Source organism: Littorina saxatilis, linkage group LG3 (assembly GCF_037325665.1).
Source record: "Littorina saxatilis isolate snail1 linkage group LG3, US_GU_Lsax_2.0, whole genome shotgun sequence".
Taxonomy (NCBI): Eukaryota; Metazoa; Mollusca; class Gastropoda; order Littorinimorpha; family Littorinidae; genus Littorina; species Littorina saxatilis.
The window spans coordinates 54,920,008-54,940,848 of record NC_090247.1 but is presented as its reverse complement, the minus strand read 5'-3'; the positions used below and the strand labels follow the sequence as shown (position 1 = coordinate 54,940,848).

The 20,841-nt window shown below is 42.9% G+C and overlaps 2 protein-coding genes across 2 annotated transcripts in view; one reads left to right on the top strand and one right to left on the bottom strand.

The window, feature by feature from the left end:
* LOC138962701 (uncharacterized) overlaps nt 1-20,841 on the bottom strand; it is a 223,453-nt gene that overhangs the window by 37,094 nt on the left and 165,518 nt on the right. The gene's annotated exons all lie outside the window — the stretch shown is intronic.
* LOC138962700 (glutathione S-transferase P 1-like) lies at nt 1,233-19,914 on the top strand. The gene is made up of 7 exons (XM_070334624.1): nt 1,233-1,356; nt 4,812-4,847; nt 7,373-7,567; nt 9,343-9,446; nt 16,163-16,219; nt 16,424-16,477; nt 16,740-19,914. Coding segments are annotated over exons 1-7 (636 nt in total). The 5' UTR covers nt 1,233-1,355; the 3' UTR covers nt 16,929-19,914.

The window sequence follows — 20,841 nt, the reverse complement described above, 5'->3', positions numbered from 1 at the left end:
TCTTTGGTTAGAGTGTTCCTTTTGTATCATAGTCAATTCTATGATGCATCACTGACCGCGGCTGATGTGAGACGACTTTCTTGGTTGCGACTCATATTTTGCAATATTTTACCTACGCCGCATTTGCAGGAACATAATCATGTCAGGAACATAAATACGGTCGCAACACGGACTTTCTTGGAAGGGGTGGACAAGGGGGGGGGGGGGGGTGTGCACTGGGTGCACGTGCTCTGACCCCTCTAGTCTAGCAAAAAAATAATAATTTTTAAAAAAGGAGAGAGAGAGAGTTAACACAAAAAAACACGTCCTGACGTGCAAGACCGGCTTTTACCAGGAATTTGGTAAGATTATTCCGTGGCAATTTCAACCTCAGTTGGCACCAGCTGATAGCACCATAGGAACCACAGGCATCATGTCATATATTGTATGGCACTAGTCGGCCGGTTGGTGGGGATAGGGTTAGCCTGGGACTGAGGCGGACTGAGCTCTACTCCGCTATCATAGTTATCATTACTTTGCGTTTATTTCACTCTTTATTGCTTTACACCCAGTTTTGAACACTACCTTGTGATTTACAATGTTTCTGTATAATGCGGTTCTTGTAATAAACTTGACTTGAATGTGCTACCATTAACTTGATTACTTGTTTTTATGCAACAATTTTTTTCCAGTTTTAAGTAGGTTAGTCCCTAGGGCGAGGGCCAGATGCAAAAAAAAGCATATCTATGCTTATTCTTGTTACCGGCCTCGAAAAATAAAGAATTGTCATTGTCATAGTGGGTAGATCAGTGGGGGGTTTCTGGTCGCACGGACGGCGTCTCAGCACGGTCACTGAGTCAGAGAGTCACTGCTCTGTTGCAGTTTGTTGAAGAAAGAAAGATGACACACTCCAGCGCTACCCAATTCATCTTCTGCGATTCGGGCAGACTTCTGGCTTACCACAACCGAGATGCAGACCAAAATCTACGGTACCGTGGAGGACCTGCCGAGGCCCGCCACTGAGATGTATCGGCGGCACCGCTGTGCAAGTTCACCAAGGCCAGCCTGTGTGCTTGAGAGTAAGAGGCGAACTGGGAAGAAAAAGAAGAAGACGCACACAAAGTCATGAAAACATTACGGTGAGTTTTCCTGCAACAACCCGTTATTCTAATGGTACCATACTTTTACAACAGTCACACTGACCAATCGAAAGTAGACACTAAAAGGCGGTACTCGTCCCGGCCTTCACGCATGCGCACACACCTGATCAAAGTTCAAGGCTGTAGCGCTAGACGAACTTTGGGCGCCTTCTCAGAACTCTGTATTGTTTGATCACAAGTCTGTCTTTGCAACGTGGACATTACCAGCAAACCGTCAGTAAGTGCAGATGGAATAATCCTACATTAAAAGTCTGTTAACATTTTGTGCAGAGGACCGGGGTGACCAGTTTAAACACACCAGCAACTGGGGTCAAGTTGTGGACCCGTATACTAAAACTGTACCAACTGATACTGATACTTGTGATAGTCATTATTTTGACGAATGTGTGTGTGTGCGTGTGTGTGAGAGAGAGGGAGAGAGAGACTGAGATCGTGTAAGTACGTACGTGAGCGAGCGAGGGAGAGAGAGAAAGTGTGTGGCTGTGAATGTGCGTTTGTGAGAGAGGCCGGGTGATCATGCGCGTACGTATTATTTAGTGTGTCACACGTTTGCAGACATTGGGAACCTGTGTAGTTCGGTGTTGAACGTGTATGGGGGGGGGGGGGGTCAGGGCCGGACTACCGGGGGGGTTATGGGGGTTGCGCAACCCCCCCCCCCCCCCCCCCCTAGCCTAAACATGTACCTCGATCACTTATTTAAAAAAAAAATTATTATTGTTTATTTTTGCCGTTTCATGCAAGGAGCGACCATTTTCCTATCTCAGAATATGACCTACCCATAAGCTTCAGGGGGCTTCGCCCCCTGACCCCCACAAGGGGCTCTGCCCCTTGACCCCGCTAGGGGGGAACATCCCCCTGGACCACCACTGGCAACCCCCCCCCCCCTCCTCTTAGCCTAGTCCGGCCCTAGGGGTCATTCAAAGCACCAATTTGCATGATTATGACATGCTTCTGATAATGTGTGTGTGAGCTCGCTTGCCCAGGCTATCTGTTATGTCATAGGTATATTATCTACAAGTTCCTATCCCCCTGCATTGCCATTGGCTCTGTTTTTAACCGCTTACTTCCCTTTATATAATTAACCGACTGTAGGGCGTCGGCGTCCCAAACTAAATCTTCCAAATCTCAACAACCACAAAAAGAATTCTGGGTTGGGTAATCCTTTTGTGAAATAGTGTCGCACCATTTGGCGATTGGTCAATGCATTTGGGAGCTGGGCTGCCAACATCATATCGGTCACACTTGAAATGAATGTCTTGAGTTTGCTTTCTAAACTCAGATACCAAGCGAACGGCAGCATGTGGTCACTATCATCTTAACTTACTTCGAACAATGTGATATAACCTAAATAACCTAAAAAGGTTCCAAGCGGCATACAATTCCTGATTCAATTCCTGATATATCCAGAACGTACCATACACAAATACGAATGGAGAAACTCAGAAACCGACGAGTCGATACTGACACGACATGCTTGAGAACCCACGTATAATACTCAAAGTCAAAATTACTGTTTTTTTTACCATAGGCACAGCTCAGTTGATAGAGCACCTGAAAGCGAAGTCTGTGCTTGGGGCGGTCGCAGGTTCGAATCTCTTAGCCAGGGCTAGGGTTCCACATCACGTAGAATTAAGGGTATAATACCCTTTGACCCTCCAAATCACGTACGAGATGCTCTCTGAAGAGGTATAAATACGTATTTGTTTTCTTCCAAAGAGGTAAAAAAAAAACGTAGGAGTCAAACGCTGAAAGGGTATAGCCTTTGCTAGTTTACAAGCAACAGCACGCAGGCCGCCTGCTCTACTGAGACCACTAAAGTACACGCCGTGTTCGTGCCACTCCTCTGTCGACACTGACACGCCGTGAAGCAGAGGTTGCCTCCCTTGTCTTCAAACTGCGCGATATCTTTAAACTGATTCATTGTTTAGGGAAAGCAGTTTTCATTATTTAGGGAATCAAGAATTGACTTCTAAGCTTCATTTTTTTTCTTTGTGTATATACTATAATTCAGTACAAGGTATCTCCAAACATTATATATCAGAAAATGTTCGTAAATTTGTTTATTTTACAAGCTGAATTGTATGGCATTCCGTTTGTCAAATAATTATTTGGATACTTTTTCATGTATTTTTCACCAGTTTTAGCTAAATAAGACCTTGTATTCAATTATAGTAATCACTGAAAGACATAAAACTTAGTTCAGAAGCGAATCCTAGAAACCCCTAAATAATGGAAAATGTGTTGGCTAAACAATTCATTGTTTACGTAAATAATTCATTGTTTACGTAAATAATGATTTATTTAGCAACATTGCTGATTCCTTTCTTTATTTGGTGTTTAACGTCGTTTTCAACCATTCTAGGTTATATCGCGACGGCATTGCTGATTGTTTATAAACAATGTAATATAAGTCTAAATAATATATTGTTTACGTAAACAATATATTATTTAGACGTATTTTACATTGTTTGTAAACAATCAGCAATGTTGCTAAATAAATCATTATTTACGTAAACAATGAATTATTTACGTAAACAATGAATTGTTTAGGTAAATAATGAATGGTTTACGTAAACAAAAAAATATTTAGAATTTTTTTTACATTGTTTATAAATAATTACTTATTTAGCACATGAGCTTCTAAATAATGATTATTTAGCTAAAACTGGTGAAAAAAACATGAAAAAGTATCCAAATAATTATTTGACAAATGGAATGCCATAATAAAAACCCTTTACTTTTTTCCTGAAAGGGTATGAATACTCTTGACTTTTGGGGTTGTGTGGAACCCTGTCTTTGCAGTCAAGAATTTAAAAAAAATCAATGTTTCAACTTTTTTTCTCCTCAACTTGTAATTCACAGTCACACAAACGACATGGGGCTTTAATTCTGACTAATAGCTGGAAACTGTAGGTAGTCTTCAGTGTCAAAATTGTCCTCTTTGAAAGAGCGAGAGAACAGCATTGTTTTGGTTTTTTTTCTCACGCAGCGAAGTCGCTTTTCATTAGAGGAAGAGAACAAAATTTTGTTGCATCTGAGGTAAATTCATGAGTGAAAATTCACCACATTGCGTGTGTCTCGGGAAAGCACTAGTTGGTTACGAAGCCCCCATGGCACAGGGACTGCAACTCACGACAGAGTAGCTCTCAAAATAACAATTCCTTATTTTGCCCCAAATTTGACAGAAACCACTGTAGTCTAGTGGTTAGCGAAGCAGACATGTTATCGGCTGGATGAGGATCGAGTCCTGTATAGGCGTTCATTTTTTTCACTTGGTACAAAAATTGTTATAGTAAGTTATAGTATCAAATATCAGTCTCTAAATCTTAACTTCTTTTATTTAATATATTTTTCTTTATAAAGCTTTTTGGCGGTAAATGAAAGATTAAATGTGCCTTTCATCTCAAAGTTTGCTTTTTATTTCAGCCTGTACTTCTTTCATGAAAATATTGGCGGTCATCTTACCCCAGTGGCAGTGTTAAGAGCTATCCCACAATCCTGTATTCAGTTTTTATTCCGGGATACCACCCCGTTTGTTTGTAGAAACGGTCAAAGGGCATATATATGTGTATCACCGTGCACCGACTGAAAGTAATTGTGGTTGGGGGGCTTGATAAATCATTCGCTTGTGGTTACTGTCTGTTCACACTTTGCGTTTCCCTTTTGTTGCAGTGGCGAAGTACAACCTAGTCTACTTTCCTGTCAGAGGTAATCATGCAATTTATGACTTTGCTTCATAGAATATTATAAATCAGCTTTCCTTAATTCTTGTTTAAAATGTAATTAATACTGTAAAACAGAAGTTTGTTTCCATCCACATTCTCAGGAGATACTCCCTGAATTCACAAATGTTTTCATATTTTGTTTGCTACCATGCCAATAGGACGAGCTATTTCTCAAAATTTTATGAGAAGGTACATGTTGACTGACTGCATTGGAGACATTTTATTGTTTCAGGACTAATTGAGAGTGTGCCCCCTGATTCCTGGTTCTTTTCTGGTGTTCACATGTTTGCTGGTTCTCATAATGCCAGAAGATTCTTATCAAAGAGCAATGTGTGGACAACTATTTCAGTGGGGGAAATACCCCCTGGACCCACGTTTTTTCTTGTGTTTTCATGTTAGATTGTTCCGGTACCAAGAACATTCTAATTGTCAAAGGAGGGGAGACATATATATATCCCCTCCTTATATATACTGTCTTACTGAATGGAGACTTTCGGGAAATGTTCCACAATGTGGGGTCTGGTAGCTCATGCAGTTGATGGAGTACTCACTGGGACTTGTGATTCTGGGGTCATTCAGAGTCAGACCTGGGAACCCATACAATTTTGCCTTATTTTGTATGCATGATTGTCTAAAATACGATCAGTAAGGTCAGTGGAAAAGAAATACAACGCGAAAAATTCCTAGACTACTTTTCATCACAAGCGCATCCCAAAGCCGATCCAGTATTTTGACACATGATTACAGTTTTTGTCAGTGAAAGAAGCACTTGTTTTAAATGTATTGGTAAACTTAATTAACAGTGTGACAGACGCGTGTGAAGCATGTTTGAATAATGTGTGTTTTTCTTCTTCTGCGTTTGTGTGCTGAAACTCCAACATACATTCGTATTTTTACACGAGTGGAATTTTACATGTATGACCGTTTTTACCCTGCCATTTAGGCAGCCATACGCCGCTTTCGGAGGAAGCATGCTGGGTATTTTTGTGTTTCTATAACCCACCATACTAACATGGATTACAGGATTTTTCCGTGCGCACTTGGTCTTGTGCTTGCATGTACACACGAAGGGGCATAAGGCACCAGCAGGTCTGCACATAAGTTGACCCAGGAGATCAGAAAAATCTCCACCTTAACCCACCAGGCGCGGCCGAGATTCAAACCCACGATCTTTCGCTTTTTAGGCCGGCGTCTTACTGCCAAGCCATTGCGTCCGTCTTACATGTTCAAATGCTGTGTGGAGTTACGCTCATTTTTATGAAAATACACCAAGTTTGTTTGAGAATACCCCAAGTGCAAACGTTCCCAGGTCTGGTCACTGGTTCAAATCCAGGCTTGGACGAACACAGGTCACCCTTATGTGAAGACGAGAGAGACCATATCCATGCCTCAAACCCATGTCAACAATGCAGGGTTCGTACAGAGTCCTTGAACCCTGGAAAACTCCTTGAAAATTGGAAAACCTTTTCCAGGCCTTGAAAAGTGCTTGAAAATAGAGTTTTGTTAAATAGTCATTGAAAAGTACTTGATTTTTCCAAATTGTTGCCTATACATTTCGTCAGCAGCTTGTCTTATTTAAAACAAAATGCAACCCCCTTTTTTTCCTTCAAATACAGTACACACATTTTGGGAGAATAAAAGATCGAGTGAAAACAAAAGCAGACGAACTAACTACATGGGTGGGAGTTCCTCCGTCTCAGACGGATTTCCGTCTCAGAAAAATTTTGACAATTTTTTTTTTTTTTTTTTTTTTTTTTTGCGGGTTTGTTTCGTTTCGGTTCGGTGTTATGCCAAATGGACTGATAGTGCACTTTTTGTTGTTTCTAATGCTTGCCAGGTCCCTAAAATTTTTAGTTTTTGTTACTTTTTGTATCTCCAACAAGGTTCTTATTTATCAGAATTAAACTCAGGAGAGGCCAGAGAAACCCTTTTAAATTCATAAAATTCGTTTTCGGCCGGGGGCCTTCGCCCCCCTGGACCCCCCACCAGGGCGCTGCCCCTGGACCCCGCCGGGGCCTTGGCGGCCCCTGGACCCCGGCCTTAAAAAAAGTTCAGTCTTGGAACAATTTTGGGCTCCCACCCATGTAACTATTACTAGTCACCCGTACTTGCTTCCCTTCCCGGAAGTTGGCAAGGGAAACAACTACGGAATGACTAATAGTTTGCAGACTTGAAAAACTGATGGTAAGCTTGGTGCTTTGCATTAATTTGGGGAAAATCATGTCCTTGAAAAGCATTTTTTGGTCCTGGAAATGTCCTTGAAAACTCATTGAATTGTATCAGCTCTGCCCTGCAGGAACCCTGACAATGCCACATGAAAGACCCTACTTATTTCTACGAAAAGTGCAGATGGCTGATTACACCTCAACACACACACATGCACACAAACGTACACGTACACACACATTGGTAGCACAACTCATGCTTTTACCTTTTAACTGGCAGAAAGCACCCCAAAATTCAGGATCAGGAAGAATAAATGTTAAAAGATTTAAAAAATTGTTTCAGGCCGTGGGGAGGCCATCCGAATCCTGTTGGTGGACAACGACCAAGACTATGAGGAGACGAACTGCGCGCCCTTTGACAAGTTCCTGGCCGAGTGGAAACCCAAGATGGCCTTCGGTCAAGTGCCCGCCCTGTATGACGGGGACTTCATGTTGGTGCAATCCAACGCCATCCTTCGTTACCTCGCTCGCAAACATGGTGAGGGATAGTGTAATGCAATGTTGGTGCAGTCCAATGCCATCCTTCGTTACCTTGCTCGCAAACATGGTGAGGGATAGTGTAATGCAACGTTGGTGCAATCAAACATTATCTGTTGCCTTGCTCGCAAACATGGTGAGGGATAGTGTAATATAATGTTGGTGTAATCCAACATGCAACGCTATCCTCTTATCTCGCACGCAAACACCGTGAGGGAAAGTGTAATTATGTACGTAATGCTGGTGCAATCGTCAAACCCTATCCCTCATTACCTTGCTTGCAAACATGGTGAGGGGTAGTGTTATGTAATGTTGGTGCAATCCAACCCTATTTTCTGTTACCTACTCGCAAACATAGAGATATCCGTTTGTATGGCCATGTTGGGTTTGATGCGTGCATGCCTGTTTTTCTCCTGTAGATGGGTGTCGGCACAGAAGGTCTGCCCGCTGTCCTCAGCCAACATGCTCCGTCTTCATGGCAGCTCAAATTTTTTATCGAGGTTCTCTCCTCTAGATCCGCCGTGTTTCGCCTAGGGGCTTGCGCTGCCTAGTTGATAGGGTCACCTCGTAGAGGATGTGGTCATAGACCACGCACGGTCGGTCTTGGGATAGGGAAACGTTATGCTAGTCCGGAGGGATTACGCCACAATGGCCACCTCGCGAAGACCCAGGGTCCTAGACTAGGGAGGTCCAAGGGGGAGCACCGGGAGGGCTACCCCTCTACCCGCACCTCCAACACAATCCCTTCCCCTGGTAGCTTCATCCCCAAGGAGGAAACAAAGCTACCTGCAACACCCCAAACATTGAGATGATAAGTATAATTATGTAATGTTAGTGCAATCTGCCAACCTTATCCTCTGTTACCTTGCTGGCAAACATGGTGAGGGATAGTGTAATGTTGTTACAATCCAATGTCATATCCTTTATTACCTTCCGCAGAAAAATGATGAGGGGTAGCTAGTGTAATGTAATGTTGGTGGTCTAACAGGAAGCACATGGTAGACCAGTTAAAACAACTATCGTAGCAAATGACTGACTCCGATGAGTATGTTATGCAGTGTCCGCTGGATATGACCCCATCCCTTTTGAAAAATATACACATTGCAGTTAAGGATCTGTGGTTGCAATGCTGGATCGCTTTGCACAGGTGTTAGTGACAATCAGTTTTGCCTGAGGTCATGTGCCTTTTTCTTGAGGTCTAGGTCACGACAGCCGTGTGAAATTGACACGCGTGGTTAGCGATTGCTTGAGCGTGGCTCTGAAATCTTGATCCTGTTTGACTGGCTTTGCCTCCATAGGTGCACGATTCTTGTGATTTGAGCACTCCGTTAACATTCACAGAGTGCACCATTCTGTTTCTTTGGGCAACAAAATTTCAGGACCACCCTTGCCTGCTTGACGATTCACCTTCTGCTAATCAGGTTTTGAAAAGTAATTTTTAGACACCTTGACAGATTCTTGACCATATGCTAACCCTTAGGCTGGTTGTCGCGACATATGTCACGCTACTTTACGTATACTGTCACCTGGTTGTCACGACATGTCGCGCTACTGGCTCAGTCTGTTTGGTCGGTTCCGATTACCTCCCATGGATGCAAAAACCTATATGACCGTTTTTCTTTATTTTTCTCTCTGTTAATTCACCAGTGGCTTTGTAACATGTGTTACAGAATTGCACCAGTGTAAGGGTTAATGCCTGCCTTCCAGTGCTGTGTATATTAGGCATGAAAGTAAGAGTCTGCATGTGTGTATTAATTGTCTTCTCCTTTGCGATAGGCTTGTATGGAAGCGATGATAAGACCGCTGCCAGAATTGACGAGCTGAACGATGGGGTTGAAGACCTGAGGGGTGCTTATGTAAAACTCATTTACACAAACTATGTAAGTACCATTATTCTGCTGGAAATGAGTTTTTATTTCATGTAAAAGTAAATGATGATTAAATAACATATTCTTACTACAACTCACATAAATAGCATTAACTTCAGTTTGATGCGTAAGACATTGAAGTACTAACCCTGGAAACAGGGGGAGGTAACCCCCAAATCAAAACAAAACCTTGACAACAAGGCCCTGGTAGTTACCTCCCCTCACCGGTAGCCCGCGCATGCGCGGCACATATCACCGGCAAACGCATTCCCTTCTTCAACACCGTGCTGTACAGACGTGTTGGTACTTGCTGGGCTTTTCAGCCTTGGGTCTCCTGTGAGGACGACCTTTTGACCCTGGTTCATCTTGCTAGCTGTTGGTGAGATCTTTCTGGTTTACAACGTTTGTTTATGGTAACTGTTCACTTGTGAAAATGTCTTTCTCCGTTTCTCGGAGTTTGTTTTGGTTTTCACTTGGGCGGGAGAGAGCTGTTGCTCTCTCAGACATGTTTTGTCTCTCCCGCTGAGCAGTTATTTTGTTGTTCAAGCCTAGTCTAGTGACTTATCTGTAACGTTTTCTTGTTATAGCTTGTGCCGCCATTTGCATTTGTTGGTAAATGGCGTCGTACTTTGTGCTCCGTCTTACGGAGTCGTTCTGTTTACACGGATTTTACTGTAGTGCTGCCAGGCGGGTGACTTTCGTTTTCCCGCCTAGCAGTTATTTTGTTGTTCAAGCTTAGTCTAGTGACTTATCTGTAACGTTTTCTTGTTATAGCTTGTGCCGCCATTTGCATTTGTTGGTAAATGGCTTTGTACTTCGTGCTCCGTCTTACGGAGTTGTACTTTTAATTCGGCGACTTTTACTGTAGTGCTGCCAGACAGGCGACTTTCGTTTCCCTGCTGAGCAGTGTGTTCTTTCGTTAAGCTTAAGTCTAGTGACTTACTCCTTACAGGCTTGGTTGAGCTTGCGCCGCCTTTGTTCGTGTAATGTTAAAGCTTGTTCTCCGTTCTCGGAGTTGTAGTTTCAACATGGCGGTCTTTAGCGTTAGCTCTGTCGGGCAGGGTACTTTGTTACCTGCTGAGCAGTTTGTTCTGTTGTGTAAGCTTAGGTCTTATGACTTATCTTTTACAGATTATTTTGTCTTTACCTGTGCCGACCTTTGTGTGTTGGTATTCTGTTTTTTACTACATGTCTCCGTCTTGACGGAGTTCTAGTCGTCAACATGGCGGACTTGCGTTGTGACGTGCCGCCATTTGCATTTTTTTTCTGCCGGTTGTTGAACTTTTAGCTCCGTTTTCTGGAGTTTTTTGTTGCTTCAACCTAGTGTAGGCAGTGCCCGGTGTTACGGGTGCATGCCGCCATTTGCATTTTAGTATTTTGTAATTATTTTTGCGAAATTTTCGATCCTGTGAGCAAGGAGTCGTTGCGTGTTTCGTTTGATCCTCCTGCTAGCTTGCCCGTTTTGTCGCCGCAGGAGAAAGAGACCCAGGCGGTCTCGCGCGATGAATTGTTTGCTCTTTTTTTCTACTTTCAAGGATCAAATGAGGGAGATGCTGGCAACTGACAGGGGTGTGTCTTCCTCCACCATTCCAGCTTTGCCTCCAGGGGTTGGCAACGCTTCCTCTTTGTCGAGGATTGTTCTTTCCGCTACGATTACGTCGGCGGACGTTGCTGTTCCTCAGCTTTCGGCTTCGGCCGATCAGGTACGTGTTCATGGAAGTTCGGGGTGTTCGGCGCAAATGCGTGCTGCTCATCTCGACGGTTATTCCACCCTTGACGCTGGGGCCGGTACGTCCGGTCCCTCGTACTCGGGTTCAACTGCTTCGGCAAAGGGATTTCCGGCCACAGGATTTCTTCCGAGAGATCGTGGCACTTTCATTTTGTTACCATCGACTTCCGGTTCACAGCCTACGGGGGTTCCGGTCGTTGGTGGTAACGGCAATCCGTTTCCTGCCTACGCTTCCGCTGAGGCGGTTGCGGACGGTGGGGGACAGGTTGGGTCAGCTTCCGGGTAAAGCACAGGTGTGTTCCGGTCGCCTTCCCTTCCGGATTGCCAGCTACCGCTGGTTCCGGTCCGCCGGTTCCGGGGTAGACTTTTGGAAGTTCGGGGCACTCAGCACACGAGCGTGTTGTTTGTCTCGACGGTTATTCCACCCTTGACGCTGGGGCTGGTACGTCCGGTCCCTCGTACTCGGGTTCAACTGCTTCGGCAAAGGGATTTCCGGCCACAGGGTTTCTTTCGGGAGATCGTGGCACTTTCAAATCGTTACCATCGACTTCCGGTTCACAGCCTACGGGGGTTCCGGTCGTTGGTGGTAACGGCAATCCGTTTCCTGCCTACGCTTCCGCTCAGGCGGTTGCGTACGGTGGGGACAGGATGGGTCAGCTTCCGGGCGGAGCACAGGTGTGTTTCCGGTCGCCTTCCCTTCCGAATTGCCAGCTACCTCTGGTTCCGGGTAATGGTAGCAGCTCGGCTTTGCCGGTCCTCCTTGGTGTGGTTACACAGGGTTCCGGTACGGCGAGTTCATCAGTTCCGTTGCGGGGCAATGATGGTTCCGGTCATGATCGGGCTTCATCAGACATCTTTGTTGATGATGTGGATGTTGTCGAGGATTGTGGTGACTCTTCCGAGGCGGAACACAACTTTCGAGTTGAGAGGAGGTTCTTGCGCGCGCTGTTTGCCGCCGCTGAGGTTACCTCTCGATACTTTGCAGAAGGGGTGACAACTTCGTCTTCTCGTTTAGCGGCTCCACCTTTCGCATTTGGCGATTTCCAGGGTGACAATGAGACTAGCGTTCACTTCCGGTTTCGGGAGTCGCCCTCTGTAGCCTATGAGATGGCTAAGGTGTTGAGTTCCGGTGCTGTTAGCATCTTTCCTCTGTTCACTGCTCATGGGGATGTGTCGGAGTCTGTTCAGCCATGGCTGGCTTCTCCGAGCAATTGTTCTCGCACGTCGTCTTTCATGCTTCGTAACCAAAGCTGAACGGGAAGCCCAATCATTCTTTTGATCCTTTTGCACTTCCGAGTTCCCCGCTTCAGGTCACTCCTGCGTTGGGGGACAATCATTTACGGCTTCGGCCAATGATGGTTCTGGGAACAAGGACTCTTTGCCTAGTAGGCTTCCAATGTCAACCCTTTGGGTTTCAGGTTGTTGGTGGTTTTGGTATCCCGTCTCTCACTTCTGTTTTCGGAGTGAAGGACTGTATGCATTAGCATCAGCCCACACTGTCAAGGTGTTGCGGGTGTTTTGTACTAGGGATTTTGCCTTTTTCTGGTTCGTTTTTTTTTGACGTTCCAGGTAATCGTAGCACTTTGGCATCTATGATTACTGTTTGCGTAGGTCCCCGCGTCTGACTTTTAGTCTCTCAGCGGATCAGACGCGTTCTGGGTTTTCGGCCATATTCAGGGTGTTTCTTGATTGGCGGCGAAATTTATTCCGGATTTTTCTTAAGGATGCTCCTTAGTTCACGACAGCTGTCGGTTTTTGAGCGTTCATCGTTTTTGTCCTCTCGAGGAGGTTGTTCGGACTTTCTTGTGACTTCCTCTGTTTTGACAAGAAGCGTCTGAAGTCAGTTTGGGGGCAACATGACGGCCGGTTTCGGCGACTTTGTCTTACCTACGGGTAGCGACGGTCCAGTTCATAGTCATAGTCATTCATTGGTGCTTTCTGCCACGACCCACGAAGTTATGAGTGCTTGTCTTTGCTAGACTTGGACTCTTAACGCAGGAAGTTTTACTGCGTCATTCGCTCGGTCTTGATTGGGTAGTTGCTCAAGCAGGTCATGCACCAGCAGTAGCCTACTTTTGGCTAACCGTTTGGATCATGTTGGGTTCACAGCTTGGTTCATTAGAGGGTGAGTGTTCTGGTAGTTTGGGTACTTCAGGAACACGTTTGCTCGTTCTTGAGATTTTTCTCACCGATGAGGGCTTGATATCTTTTTCTCAGGTATCACTTGTTTTCGGTAGGAGATCGGTCACGAACTGACGTCATCTCCTAGGCCTGGCGGGCTTCACACCCTCCCAGGGTGTAACATAGCGACATTATGTTTTAACGGTCGCTACAGGGTTTGTCCTATTCAGTTCTGTGTTGACAAACTTAGGCTCTGATCGTTCCACGTTCGGCACTACAGCTAGCTCCCACTGTATGCTTGCTTCCTTTCTTGTCGATTAAATTTCATAGCTTATTGCTAGTGAGTATTGAGTTAGACTTTTGCCTCTTTCGATTAAAGTCGCTTTGGTTTTGATGAGCAATCTCGGTTCATCTCTTGATGAGAGGTTGCATTCTCGCCGACCTGCAAATTGTTGCCTTTGTTTTCGGCTTTAAGTCATTTGACTCTTTTGTGGGAGAGTCTAGCAAGGCCAGATGTTTTCCGACATTTGTCTTGCTCTATCCTTTGAACAAGGGGCAAGTTATTGTCTCTGGTTCATTGCGAACATTTAGCGTTTCCTCTTGGACTATGGTGCTGTGGTTTACTCAAGCCTTAATCTTTTAGTGCTTCACTCCGTGGAGGGTGTTTCACTTGTGGTCGTTTGGAACTTCTTGTTCTCTTCGAGGGGAGACGCAAAGGTTCGTTTTTTATTACTCGCTCGCCTCGGAGGACATATCTGTTTGTCTTCCGAACTTGCACGGCTCTCTTTTGAGTTAAGAGCTGTCTTTCTGGTCTAGCCGTTTGTAAGAGATTGTTCTCTCTTTTCGTCAGTCACGACCAAGACAGCGTATTTTAGGCCTTTTCACTTAGCTTAGGTCTCAACAGGCTTTACGTGAAAGGGGTTATTTATCTAGGTTGATTTTTTCTGGTGGTTTCTTTGCCATCATTAACTTTCTATGAGTGCAAATAAAAGGGGGGGGGGGGCAGTCAGCCCTTCCTCCAGCACCTGCATTAGTGCAAGTTCTAGATTCTGGGCATAGGCTTTAGCATTCTCCAGTTCAGGAGGATGTTAAGACTTTCCACGAACTGTTGTTATCGTAGGAAGTCTATGTTTCGTTATTCTGGAGGAACGTCGTCAGGTCTTGACAAGACTTTTCTCTTTCTACGCCCTGCGTGGTAGGGCCCTGCGTCCAAGCTTTTGTCTTTTGAAATTAATTCCAACTTGGGATTTCTTTTTGTTTTTAAGCTCTTTTTTAAGAGCCATAGATTTGGAGACATGCTAGCCTTTCTTTATAGGAAGGCTCTCAGACTCCTTTTTGTCAGTGTTCACTTCCCCTTAAGGGTGTAGCGTTTTACATACTTCTGGGTCTCGCTCAAGGTTTTGAGTATTTGACTACTTGTCTTGCATGGCTCCTTTTGGTTCTTGCGTTTCAACGGATAGAACCAAATTATTGCTAGGCAGCCCTGACTAGATGGGCTTTTACACTCATTAACAGGCTTATGAGTGCGGCAGTCAAATGGGGGGGAGCTTTCTTTCTTCCTCTGGGTTGTCTAGAATTCATGGGGCCTGAGCTTGGACCCTTTATCCGGTGGTTCTGCTGCCAGACAATTCTCGTATGGCACCTCAGTGGTGTTTGGACGTCATGTTTAGACGTCTTTCTTTACTACTTTTGTGCGTGTTTTAGTACCCACTGCAATGGTAGTAGTTGCTTACCAATTATGGTTGAAGCAGGCTGGTTTCTTATCATGTTAAGTGAGATTCCCGCCACCTTATGTAGCAATCTGCTATTTATGTGAGTTGTAGTAAGAATATGTTATTTAATCGAAAATTTCTTAATAAATTTTCATTTAATTAATATACTTACCAACTCACATAGTTAATGCCCTCCCATCCTACCCCGCAATCGTTTTTTTGTTAATGGTTGAAGGTGGTGTTTCATTGGGAATGAGTTTGCCGGTGATATGTGCCGCGCATGCGCGGGCTACCGGTGAGGGGAGGTAACTACCAGGGCCTTGTTGTCAAGGTTTTGTTTTGATTTGGGGGTTACCTCCCCCTGTTTCCAGGGTTAGTACTTCAATGTCTTACGCATCAAACTGAAGTTAATGCTATTTATGTGAGTTGGTAAGTATATTAATTAAATGAAAATTTATTAAGAAATTTTCGATTTAATACCAAGACTATAAGAGCAACCAGGGATTCGGTCAGAGAGATCAAAAGAAGGAAGGAATTCTCAATTTGATTTTGTATGCTCATAAAAAGGAGCATCAATGCTCATGTCACAGCAGGTCACAGAATAACAAGAAATAGAACAATAATAGGCTGCACTGATTGGACTACATGTTGGCACACTAAGGTTATTTTACTGAGGTTATAAACAAGACATCTGGAAAAGCAAGATGGGAAATCTTTAAGGGGGGGGGGGAAGGGTGTTTGTATTCATGAAACCGAAAAAAATCTGTGGCATAAAATGAGGCCTAAAAAAAAATAAGTGTGGTTACGGTAACCCGACCTACCCTATTTTTAGGGGCCGACCCTATAACTTTTTATTACATTTGTCAAAACAAAAACAAAAAAAACAAGAAAACGAGTGCAGAAAACACAATGAAAGTGAAAGCGCCCGAGTCGCACACTTATTTCCCTGTCAAGTAGGTTTAATTTGTACACATTAGAAGAAAAAAAAGAAGAAAAAAATAGTGATTGCCTACCTTCCTACCCTATTTTTTTTGGCTATGTTACCTTAACCGCACCTATTTTTTTTTGGCTATGTTACCGTAACCACACCTATTTTTTTTTGGGGGGGGCCTAAGGAGTGAGGGAAATTTAAGTAAGAAAGTGTAATAACCTGTGTTTCTTTGCAGGAGAACGGAAAGGCTGAATACATCGAGAAGCTGCCCAACAACCTGAAACCATTTGAAGTAAGAATTCCTTTCTCTCTTGACCTCTGTCTTCTTTGCACATGAATGTGTGTTTTTTGTGTACAGATTAGCATGGTCTCGCAGTAAAATAAGTTCATTTGGACCCAACACTACCATCCTTGGGTGAACAGTTTTCAAGTTAGCTCTCTCTTTATCTCTCTATTGTCATAGCTAAGTACATTTTTGTTGTTGATTTTTTTCCAGAAATTGCTGTCAGCTTCCAAGGCCAGTGACACCGGAGCGGCTGTGGGTGGAAAAGTAAGTGGTGTGTGCGTGTGTGTCTGAATGTTTGTGTGTGCATGTGTGTTTGTGACTACATGTGTCTGTATCTGAGTGTATCTTTTCATGGTATGGGTGGAGTTATTTGTTGTTTGTTTGTTTAATTGTTCGTGGATGTAGTGTGTGGTTTTTTTCCTTTATTTATGTGTCGTTTTTATTTATTTATCTGTTTACTTTATTTATGAACACCATAAAGCTGACAGATGCCTTGGAAATCTTCATGACCTGTGTTGTGTTACAGATGTCGTTTGTGGACTACAATCTGTTTGACCTTCTGGAGAACCACCAGATTCTCTCCCCTGGATGCCTGGATGCATTTCCCACACTGAAGTCCTGGCATGCTAAAATTGCTGCCCGCCCTAAGATTGTTGCTTATCATCAGACCGAGGGCTTCAAGGGTCGTGCCATTAATGGAAATGGAAAGCAGTAAATGTGCCGCTTGCATGTAATGTCAAGATCCGAAAAATGTTCCTATGGGTGTGGCTTCTTTGGAAATACATGTTGCAGACAAATACTCGCTTTGTTCGCTGAAGCAGTTTTCAGGGCGCTGTCATTCTGATTTGCATCATACGTTTAATGACTATTTTTATGTTATTCAAATATTGTGAATCACTGCACCAATTAATCTTGTTTTTCATTTTAACCTCATTACATGTTACGATCATGTAACCAGCAAGTGAACTGCACATGATTTCTGTTAAGAATTATACCCGCGTTCTGTGTAAAAATGTCAGTCTCCTGGGAACAGTGAAGGTTTCTTTTACCATCAAGTGTGGTATTAGTATAGTGCAAGAATGCATCCTATGCCTGTGTTGAAAATGTTACAAACAGCATTTTGGGGGTGTTCATTGTTTTGTTTTTGTATCAACATGTCCCAGCAGACATCAGGGCCGATGCATGGCAAGGAGATAATTGTAACACTCTCTTTCTTGTTGAAGTCCATGATGCTGATGCATTGTCTCCCTTTAATTAGAATCCTGTTGCCGTTTTGAAAATGCTAAACTTTTTTCCTTGCATGGTTGGGGAAGGCACATCAGTAAGAATCTTTGTCTGAGAAAATGTTAGCTGTCTAAATATCTTCTCTGATCATTTCCAGATGTTTGGGTGTTGTGTTTAGCTTTTGTAGTTGTTATATTTTTACTTTTTCTTGTTGAATCATTGTGATTTTGTTACCGTTACACAGGGGAAGCGAGTTATTCTATAAAGACAAAGCCAAATGGAAATCCAGGCACCTGCACAGTTTTATAGCATTTATTTTTTACTGTGGGCATGTTTCTGTGTGTTTTGGGCGGACATGAGGTGTTCAATTCTTAAAAATTGATGTTTTCTAATGTTTCATGCTTGGTGCTTAAACCATATGTCCTCCCCTCAGGCACGTACAGCAGCATTAACACACAACAAAAACACCAGGTGTAAAAAAAATGTCAGCATTTATTCAATTGTGCCTTGTGGTTGTGAAGAGTAAATGAGGAAAACTCCTGTATTTGACTGCATGCCATTTATGACAGCAGTAGTATAGTTGTGTCTTATTCAGGTAGTTAAAAATGTAAAAAAAGGTGCTACATGTTATATAATTATGCATTCATTTTTCCTTGTTAGTTCTTCTACCTATGCAGCATTTCCAGTGATCACAAGAAATGTCACCCCCCGCGGGTTAGGGGGAAGAATTTACCCGATGCTCCCCAGCATGTCGTAGGAATTGACTAACGGATTCTGTTTCTCCTTTTACCCTTGTTAAGTGTTTCTTGTATAGAATATGGTCAATGTTTGTAAAGATTTTGGTCAAGCAGTATGTAAGAAATGTTAAGTCCTTTGTACTGGAAACTTGCATTCTCCCAGTAAGGTAATGTATTGTACTGCGTTGCAGGCCCCTGGAGCAAATTTTTGATTGGTGCTTTTGTGAACAAGAAACAATTGACAAGTGGCTCTATCCCATCTCCCCCCTTTCCCCGTCGCGATATAACCTTCGTGGTTGAAAACGACGTTAAACACCAAATCAAGAAAGAAAGAACAAGAAATGTCATAAAGTACACATAATTTGTTATTGTTTTGCTAGTCCCACAGTTTGTTTTATTGGGTTGAACATTATTGAGAGAAAAAAGAAAGAGACAAGGAGTTGTTTTCTACGTGTACTTTAATTAGCATTTACAGGAGTTGCTAAAAACATGTCATTACTTGATTTATTTGTCAATTTTATGGACCATCTACACTCACCAGTGAAAAATGGTTTAACTATTGTGAAACTGTACATTTTCTTTCTGTACACCTGGTTTGGGATTTGTTTTCTGATGCATTTTATTTGTATTTTATACATGTACATGTACTACTAACTAGCTGGCTCTATCCCATCTTCCCCCTTTCCCCTATCCCATCTCTCCCCTTCCCCCGTCGCGATATAACCTTGAATGGTTGAAAACGACGTTAAACACCAAATAAATAAAGAAAGAAAGTACTACTGACTAGCATTTGTGACCCTCCACCACGGTATGAGTCGCATGTCGCCTTTGCATGATTTTCATATGTTTACATTTTCTTAAAGAGTTGTTTATGCTCTATCCAGTGGTGAAAACCGTTTTAGAAAAGAGCGAAAACTTTTCGAGTTATATGCCTGTGACTAATGTGACCGTCACACTGTTACCATACATCCCCCGGGCTTTTTTAAGCCTAGCGCAGAACCGCGCGAGATGACATGCGACTCATTCCGTGGTGGAGGGTCACATTTGTGCCGCTATGTAAAGTATTATGTGCAGGTGCTTGTGTGAACAGGGATGGATTTATTTTTATCTTAGATTTGTTCATCTTACTGGGAAAAGCTTGTTTTTTGTTTCTTTTTTAATGGGAAAGGAGAAGGAATTATTTGAAACACCTTTCATATATAATTATATAGTACATGTACACAGGATTTACAGCTGTGAGAAACAAAAGCTCTGTTTTAATGAGAAGCATTTTTAACTTAAAAGTATACCGCACTTGTTTTTGTGTGTGTACTTTTGTACTGCTTTACATTGTATTTGTTTATGGTAATTATCACAATCCATGCATTCATTTTATGTCTGTAAGTGAAATCTTACCCAACCCCTCCTCCCCCCAGACGTTCTTCATTGCTACAGTACAGCTGTTTTTGCATGGCAAGACATGGTTTGCCTATATTCCAGTCTTTTTTGTGCATTTATCAATTGTTTCTGAAAGATAACTTTATAAAAACAGCTCAATTTTGATCACCTGTGATTTTTTCTTTTTTTTTCTTTTTTCAAGGGGTTGGGGAAGCTGGGAATAGAGGAGGCAGATTAATTCATTTTAATTGATTTTTGATTGCTTTAAGTCAGTGATTTCACTGTCATGTACCCTTTTTGCAATGAATGGATGATTTTTTAAACAGTAAATTTAAACACGCCATTAAAGCATTTGAAAATAAATGTGAACTTTTTATGTTTATTGCCTGGATGTTATATGCCACTTATGGGTTCATGTGTATGTTTTGTTCTGTTATTTTTGTGGTGGTTGTTTAGATTTAGCATGGCAATCAGTGTAACTGTTTTTGCTAAACTAGCATTTTTGTGTGAGAGTACAGAAATTTGTTAACAATTTATTTGCATGGGTGGGACTGAACAATGTCATGAACCCTGAAGAATTTTAAGGGGGGGGGGGGGGGGGGGGGTCTTGGGGCCCCCAGACCCTGAAGGATTTGTATAATTAACAACCATAAAAACGTCACCACAGACATTACGAATCCAGATTTCCGAAATATATACCGGAAGAATCCCACCCATGTATTTGTGACAGGTCGTTTGAAGTAGCTTTTGCCATGCTTGAAACTGTGCATCTTCTATCTGCACCCAAGAAAATGAAAATTCATGTGACCTAGTCAAACCGCATCACTGTCTGAGATGAGATATGTCCAAAAGTCAATTTGTGCCCAAATATTGGTGTGATCGAATGACCATTTGTGTTGATGGGTCCACTTTCTTTTTTTTTGCATCACATGGACAGGAGCATGCATGACTACATTGACACTTCAAGCACATCTCGAAAGAAGAATATCTGTATGTGCACTATCTTCCAGATCAAAGTACAAGCTAAAATTAAAGTAAATGGACAGTCACATGTTGACATGTAGCCGGCACTTGGGATCGATCTGCAACTTTTTACTATCACAAAGACAAATCTGTGCAAATCCTTAGTTTCTCCAGCAAAGTCATGAACTTCACACGTTGGCCACTTCTTCGGCAATGCATCATTTTCATATTTCATAGGAATCCTAGGTGACATCGGCAGGTTGCATGCATGATGATTAATTAGTATACATGTAATTAGTTGATAAAAAAAACTTTCTTTCTCTGAAT